Source organism: Neovison vison, chromosome 8 (assembly GCF_020171115.1).
Source record: "Neovison vison isolate M4711 chromosome 8, ASM_NN_V1, whole genome shotgun sequence".
Taxonomy (NCBI): domain Eukaryota; kingdom Metazoa; phylum Chordata; class Mammalia; order Carnivora; family Mustelidae; genus Neogale; species Neogale vison.
In genome coordinates, this window is record NC_058098.1 from 14,239,942 (window position 1) to 14,248,186 (window position 8,245).

The 8,245-nt window shown below is 48.8% G+C and overlaps 1 protein-coding gene across 4 annotated transcripts in view; it reads left to right on the forward strand.

The window, feature by feature from the left end:
- The window catches only part of NCOA5 (nuclear receptor coactivator 5), a 30,519-nt gene extending 22,816 nt beyond the window's left edge, over positions 1-7,703 (forward strand). For 3 of the 4 annotated variants that reach the window (XM_044262919.1, XM_044262921.1, XM_044262920.1), the window contains 5 exons: positions 63-199; positions 1,388-1,514; positions 3,370-3,569; positions 4,940-5,260; positions 5,718-7,703. In XM_044262919.1, coding sequence (XP_044118854.1) covers positions 63-199; positions 1,388-1,514; positions 3,370-3,569; positions 4,940-5,260; positions 5,718-6,307 — 1,375 coding nt within the window. In that variant the 3' untranslated portion in view covers positions 6,308-7,703. Of the gene's footprint in view, positions 1-62; positions 200-1,387; positions 1,515-3,369; positions 3,570-4,939; positions 5,284-5,717 lie in introns of all 4 variants that reach the window. The other variant, XM_044262922.1, reaches the window with a different exon arrangement.
- Positions 7,704-8,245: the final 542 nt, after the last annotated feature.

Consider the following 8,245-nt stretch of genomic DNA (forward strand, 5'->3'; position numbering starts at 1 on the left):
TCTATCTGAGTTTTGCAGCATAGGTGAATTTTAACTTTGTGCAAATTTGTTCCGCTTTTCAGGAGAGAGAGCTCTTATGACCGATACCTGCGAATGGACGACTATTGCAGGAGGAAGGACGACGCTTACTTTGACCGCTACAGAGATAGCTTTGATGGACGAGGCCCTCCGGGCCCAGAAAGTCAGTCTCGTGCAAAAGGTAAAGCAGCAGTTTATTTCTGTTACTGGTGAGACACTGGACAAATGGAACAGGAAACGAATAACTGACTGGAAAGGGACTGATGTCTTGGCGAAGCAGTCCACAGAAAAGAGAAATGCAAATATCCTGCTAATATGTAGGGAACGTACAGCTGAAAATAATTTATAAAATGCAAATCAGTACCGCCATCCGGTTTAGTCATGTAACAAGAAGAAGTGAATATGGGATTCCAGCAGGAAGAAATGAACAAAAGATTAGAGCTAAAGAGGGTTAAGTGTTTGCTTTTTGCCAATTAGCAAAATAACTACAACTGTTTGCACTGCCTGTGCATCCTGTGGGGTTTTTTGTTTATTTATAATTTTTATCTAACAGCATCTCTTTTTTAGGTAAAGACAAATATGGTTTTTCTTTTTCTTTTTTTTAAGATTTTATTTATTTATTTGACAGAGGGAGATCACAAGTAGGCAGAATAGCAGGCAGAGAGGGGGGAAGCAGGCTCCCTGCTGAGCAGAGAGCCCGCTGTGGGGCTCCATTCCAGGACCCTGAGATCATGACCTGGGCTGAAGGCAGAGGCTTAACCCACTGAGCCACCCAGGCGCCCCCAAACATGTTTTTTCAAAGCCTCATGTTTCATAATACATCTTCAAAGGTTTTTTAATTATTTCATAGTTGAATTAAAAAGCTCTTTTAATTTATAATAAAACTTTACTGCATGATTTTTTTTTTACAGAAAAAATTACAAATACCTGTCACTAAGGGTCTTAAATAATTGTCCCCAAAATGCAAATCAAAATAATAACAGAATACCATCTTTTATCTGTTAAGTTGGCAAGAATTTTCAGAAGTGGCAATTCCCAGTGTTGACTAAGATGTGAAGAAGTAGCACTTGGGTGATCCACCCCTCTGAGGGGATAAGTTAGTAACAGCCTCTCTAGAGTAACAGCCTTGGTGTAGTGTGTATCAGATGACACATTAAAAATGACCATGCCCTCTAATCGAGCACTTCCATTTCAGTGAATTTATAATAGTAAGGAACAATTACACTGGCTATTTTTAGGAGGTAGACCAGAGTGTGTTTATGTTACGACCTTGTCCTACAAGTAGTTTGGGATTCACAGTAAGCCTTGTGACTTATTTTTATAGAAAATCACAGTTCATATTTCAGTTTTCCTTGTTGGTGTCTTACAGAGCGTTTGAAACGTGAGGAAAGGCGTAGAGAAGAACTTTATCGTCAATATTTTGAGGAAATCCAGAGACGTTTCGATGCCGAGAGGCCTGTTGATTGTTCTGTGATTGTGGTCAACAAGCAGACTAAGTAAGAATCCTTTGGTTCTTTCTCCTGAGTAAGGAGAAACGTCAGAAGAGAAATTAAGACTTCCTTTGACAGCTGTACCCACTGGATTTGGGCTGTATATTCCATCATTGCTCTCCTATGTTTAGCCAGAGTTTGGTCTGTCAGTTGTAGCTTGACCAAAAAGCCATTGCAAACGGTCTTAGGCCCCAAAGGGAAATTTTTAGTTCGCTTGCCAGGGACCTTTGGGTATGGCCGCATCCAGGGTCAAACCATGTCATCAGAACTTAGTCTCTGTGTTGCCTTCATTCTCAGACATGCTTTCTACTTGAAAATGCAGAAGGGCGCTGACCCTAGACATTTATCTTTGTAGCAGAAGCTTCTTTCCCAGTGCTTCCACCTAAAAGCCTGGAACTATTTCTCGCTGGATTGACCTAGCTTACTCTCCCATCCTTGAGCTAGCAGCGCTGGGATACCTTGATTGACCAGGGCTAGATTATGTGCCCATTCCTAGAGCCGAAGGTAGAATTAGGTCTGTGGAATCATGTGGACTCAGTAGAAGGGTGCATTCCCAAAAGGAAATTGGAGAGGGAGGGAATATATGTTGGTCATGCAAAGCAGCAGATGCCCCCTTCATGGAAAAACCCTGAATCCCAAGTGCTTTGAGAGGTGCATGTCTCTGCCTTTGTCAGCCAAACCTTCTTTGTGAAGGTCCGTGATCTTGCAGAACTCTTAAGAGACCATTCCGGCCAATCCAGAGTTCATGGTACCTTTTCACGCGCCTCTTTTTCACATTCTTTCCTGAAGAGGCTGAGCAGAGAGGCAGAAGGGAGCATAGCAGCTTGCAGGCTTTGGCACTAGCTTTGTTCCCTTTCCCCAGGTGGTTAGTAAATAACTTCATGTGTTTTCTAGCAGTTTGGGGTTAAAGAGCTAATTTCAAGGCAGAGACTAGGGAAATAGGTGTTGAGACACCAAGCAGCAGGCAGAGTTCCCAGGCTCTGGGCTGCCTTTGTTTAGAGGTAGATGCTGCTTTGACTGTAGATAGCTTTTTTTTTTTTTTTTTTCCTCAACACATGGTAATAGCTGTCATTTTCCGAGTACCTACGCTACCACCCCTTGCTAGGCGCTTTACTTAAATTATTTTTAATCTTCACACTCGTCATATTACATGTATATTCATTCAGCTCCTCTCTTAAATACATGGTGAGGCTCGCTACTGGGTCTGTAATGGTCCGCTCACACACAGGGCCCCTTCCTATTGTCGAGCTTTACGACCTAGTCAGGCAGATGACAAAAAATGGATGTATTGGGCGATGAGCCCAATTTCTAGGAGAAGAAATACATCAAGGATCTAATTTAGATTGGAAGGAAAGTCAGGGGAGTGACATGAACCGAGCCATATTGTTCCTGTTTAATTGGTAAAGAAACAAGTTTGTAAGAGGTTAAGGGATTTGCTTAAATCTTAACAACCCTATAAGTAAATTAAGGCTGGGATTCAGATTTATCTTTGTAACATTAAAGCCCATTTTTCCCCCATTATATTATGTAGCCACCCCAAAGACAGACACCTGCCTCAAGTCTTGGGCAGCAGGATGGTGTTTAAGGAAGGACCACTGGACTACAGGGACCCAGAGAAGGACCTGCGTACTAAGTACTGCACTAATGGCAACTTGTGTATGACCATTCTGAGCTAGTTCACAACTGTTCTGAACTAGTGTAAGGGAAGGAATTGGTCCAGATTCTTGAAGAGGGTTCTGGGGAGGCACTGGATACACTAAGATTTGAACTCCCCTTCGGAGCACACACTGCTGACAGGTGCAGCAGCCACACACCGGGAGTGCTCAGGCAGGCCTCACCTGGATCCCGTTTGTTTCTGCAGAGATTATGCTGAATCTGTGGGCCGGAAGGTACGAGACCTGGGCATGGTAGTGGACTTGATCTTCCTCAACACAGAGGTGTCACTGTCCCAAGCCTTGGAGGATGTTAGCAGGGGTGGGTCTCCTTTTGCGATCGTCATCACCCAGCAACACCAGATTCACCGCTCCTGCACAGTCAACATCATGTTTGGAACCCCTCAAGGTACGGAAGCCGCAGTGGGTTGGATTTCCAGAGGTAGTCCCTAGTCATTCATTCTTTCATGTCTCACGCACAAGAAGCAGGTTTTGACCACATGACTGGTAGGTCAGCTCAAATATGGCAGGGCCCTTTTATAAGTCCACTCGAGGAGACCTGCACGGCCACATTCTCGTCTGATACTCTTTCAGTGGATACAGTTCTCCGTGGATACAGTTCGGGGCCTGCTATAGAGAAGACATATTTAGCCCATAGGTAGAGACAGTGGGATCCCAGCAAATGTTTAACAGCTAGTTCTGGGGAGCGGGCAGGAGGCAGTGTGATGTACAGTATTTGCTGATCTCCATGATGTAAATGCTCCCACTGTGTCCTGTTTCAAGCCACCAACATGAAGTCACTTCAGAAGAGCGGCGCACCGTCAGCTCTCGTCCGTGAGAGCAGGCCCCGCTGCGTCTCTGGGGCGGGTTGCTCTGAGTGCAGCAGAACCCTTCCTTGCTTTCACCAGGCCTCTCCGTAAGGGGCAGAGGACAGAACAGGTGATGAGGATGCTACCTGCGAGTGTGCTGGAGAAGCAGAAGGGGCAGGAGAGCAGGGAGGAGGCCGCAGAAGTCCTCGAAGCCCTTCCCTGAAGTTGCTTTTATTTAGTACTTCGCACTCAGAATGTTGGGACTCAGCCAACTGATGTCCTTGTCTTTGCTCCTCCAGTGGGGACTTTTCCCTTTTCCTACCACACGCGGAATCTCTTTGCCTGACAGGTTATACGCATAACCGTGAAGTACATAAGGCGCTCTGCTAGGTCATTCGGTCGTTTGTCTCTCTGAGGACTAGTTCTCAAGATGCGGGAGGACATTTATGTAAAGTTCTGAGGCTTCTCGCCACCCTGTCAGTCACGTTGCCCACGGGTGAGGAGAGGAGGTTGTTCAGGGTTACATTTGATCTTAATCTATGACCTTTGAACTGATGAATTCAAAAACAGTAGGCTGGCTACATCCCGAGCATCACAGGGGAGAGCCAGGCTTTACAGAAGCCCTTTTTTTGGCCCCCCACAGCCGGTCTCCCGTGCTTATTCCCTATGTGGTCTTTTTGAATCTGTGGGAGACTGTCGTGTTTCTTTGATTTTTGCTACCAGTCTGTGTGATCTAGGAATTCCCCCGAAGAACCAGCTCTGCGGAAGGTGTGTGTTCCCCACCAAAGAAATCTATTCACTTTTCTTCCCAGCCTTCATTTCCTTTACCCCCTGCTCCCCATCCCAAGACTTTTTGTCACCAAAATGGTTTTCTTGCTGGTTTGAGGTTAGGAAAGGCCTGGTCGACTCCAGCAGGTAGACACTCAGGTGCATTAGGGGAGAAAATAACTCCTGCCGTTGTCTCCTACAGAGCATCGCAACATGCCCCAGGCAGACGCCATGGTGCTGGTGGCCAGAAATTATGAGCGCTACAAGAACGAGTGTCGGGAGAAAGAACGTGAGGAGATTGCCAGACAGGCAGCCAAGATGGCCGATGAGGCCATTCTGCAAGAAAGGGAGCGTGGAGGTCCCGAGGAAGGAGTGCGCGGGGGGCACCCTCCGGCCATCCAGAGCCTCCTCAACCTGCTGGCAGATAATCGGTACCTCACTGCGGAGGAGACCGACAAGATCATCAACTACCTGCGAGAGCGGAAGGAGCGCCTTATGAGGAGCAGCACCGACTCTCTGCCTGGTGAGCTACGTGGCAGGGCCGAGGTGAAGTTCTGACTCTGCATTTCTCTAACCCCCAGGCTCTGTTGGGAGGGTGGCAGGCCCCACTCTTTGGGGAGGGTAAGGGGAGTGAGCCCATGCCCTGGGTTCTCCCACGGGCTGTCCTTACTGATGTAATGATAACTTAAGATTTGGGTACTGAATTTCAGTCCCTGTAGTGAATGTGGTGACCGGTGGGCTAGGATTACTGGCCACCTGGTAACCGAGTGGGATGCCCTTTTGTCCTTAAGTCCTCTGGGGCACCTGAGCTGTTTGCTGGAGACAGCACATACCATGAAGTAGCCCCCTGGGGAAAGTGATGTTATAGTCTGTGTGTTACGTGATTGATGTGATCAGTGATTATTGTTCTTCCCTGGCTGCTAAGCCGCCTGCCCAGGGAGGGTACTTTCAACTGGATACCTCCTCCTTCTGTCTTTTAGGCCCGATTTCCCGCCAACCACTCGGGGCGACCTCGGGTCCCTCGCTGAAGACACAGCCAAGCTCCCAACCGCTCCAGAGCGGCCAAGTGCTCCCCTCTGCTACACCCAGTCCAGCTGTACCCCCCACCTCCCAGCAGGAGCTTCAGGCCAAAATTCTCAGCCTCTTCAATAGTGGCACGGTTGTGGCCAATAGCGGCTCTGCATCCCCCTCAGTCGTTGCCGGAAACACCCAGAACCAGAATTTTTCCACAGGAGTGAACAGCCAGCCTCAGCAAAGATCACAGGCCTCTGGCAATCAGCCTCCAAACATTTTGGGACAGGCAGGATCTGCTCGGAACATGGGCCCCAGGCCTGGGGCTCCTTCCCAAGGGCTCTTTGGCCAACCTTCCAGTCGCCTGGCACCTGCCAGCAACATGGCTAGCCAGAGGCCCGTGTCTTCCACAGGTATCAACTTTGACAATCCAAGTGTACAGAAGGCTCTGGACACCCTGATCCAGAGTGGCCCTGCTCTCTCCCACCTGGTTAGCCAAACCACAGCACAGGTGGGGCGACCCCCGGCCCCGATGGGATCTTACCAGAGGCATTACTGAGGCTCAATCTCTCAACTACCCCCAGTCCCTTCATCCCCTGGCCTCCCACCTACTGCGTTCAAATAGAGTTATTTGGAGGATGTTTTCTGCGCCTCTCCAGGTCTACATCGAATGTTTCTACCACCTGCTCTCACTTCTGCCCGAGGCTGTGTTGCTTATTCCTTCCAGAGTCAGAGTTTATACTGCATTTGGGGGTGTATCTTTTTTTGTTGTTTTTGTTTTTTGTTTTGTAGAAAATAAATATCTCTGGGGTCACTTGGGCAGTATAGGTGTCTGGGCTCAGTTTATATGCCATGGGTTTCTCTGGTCTCTCTGTCCACTGATTCGAAGGTTGCGGCGGGAGGGAGGTGGCAGGAGGAAGCCGAGCCCGATCGGCTGAGTTCGGAATGGCGCTTTCATGTCATTCGCCACCGCCTTTGTTCATTTGAATCTGCCAGGGTTTTCCAGCTTTGCGCAGGCCGACCAGCTGTCAAGCTCCTGTCTGCAGCTCCTGCCTAAGGTTGCAGAGGACCAGCCTGGGCTTGGCCAGCACAGCACCGTTGTTGTGCCCCCCATCCCATGTGTATGGGGTCTGCTTGAGGACTCACTGACCAGCTGCCCTGGAGTTGCTGAGAAGTGTCCGTGGCAGCCACAGAAGCAGGCGCTTTTCTACATCATCCGGGGTTGTGGGTTTAGGGTTTTCTCTTTTTTCTTTTTTTTTTTTTTCTTCACTTCATTGGAGGATCTCCAATGAGCTGAACAACTCCGATCACCAGCAGTTCAACAAGAACTGTGAATCTGGACCCTGACCACTCTCACCCCCCTTAAAATTTCTGTCCGCCTCTCCCTCTCCAGTGCTAGTTTCATGGAGGTTCTGAGAAGGCAGCTCTAGACTCTGGCAGGGAACACCCTTTTTTTTTCCCCCCACAGTGATTGTTTTGAGCTTTTGGCTCAGAAATCAGGTTCTTATTTTCATCTGGATTCTTGTTCTGTTTTCTGAGCAGCAGGAAGTAGGGACCATTTTGATGTCAGACTTGGTAGCTGGACATGTCCTTAATACAGGTGGCTGTTCCTAACTTTTGAGCCAGAGTGAAACTATTAGGAGGGAGGACTTCTGGCTGCTGCTCTAACTGGAGCCCAAGCAAGCTGCCCTCTCCCTAGGGATGGTGCTCATTAGAGCCCTGTGGATCACAGCCTCGAGGGGCCCCTGGCGGGATGAGGGAGAGCAGTGACTTCAGCTGAGTCCCTGCCAGTGGCTGAGTAAACAAATGATTTCAAAAATTCAAGGTCCCCAGGTGGCAGCGTTTTATGTTCTGACATGTTTGTGTTATAGAGTGTTTTTTTTCCTCTTTGGAATTCTGTGTTGTTAATAAGATGAGATGATTACTTTTTAATTAAAATGAAAAAGTAAAACCTGTGTTGTCTTTCTGGGGCGTTCTGTCTGCAGGGGCATTCCCTCCCAAGGTCAGAAGGTGAAGGTCCCCGATAGAGCCCTGGCTGCTTTCGGTCTGGCGTGAGGTCTGCCCCTCTCGTCCTCCTCCCGTGATCAGGCCTGAAGACCTCCTAAGCCTGGGCTGTCCTCGGGCATCCCACCTACTTAGAAGCTTTAATAACATTCCAGAGCTACAGCCTATTGGCTAATGATGATGTGGTGTTAAACATCCGTGTTTGTGTGGCAGCAGGCTTGTCCTCAACTCTAGGAAAGGAAAACAGGCCCCTGAGGAGGCCCTTGCTGGCCAGTGGAGCAGGGCACCCTCCTGTTTTGATTCCGTTCAGTGGCCACCCTCTGTTCTGTCCATTATATGTGGGGAGTTGGCAGAACCATAGAGTCCTAGAGGCCGTGGGAGCCCAGAAGGGCATTCAGTAGCCCCACCGGGAGACCCAGGGGCAGGTGTGGTGAAGTGACTGGCACTAGGCCTCCGTGGCCTGGGGATAGCACTGAGCCTGACCTGCCTAGTG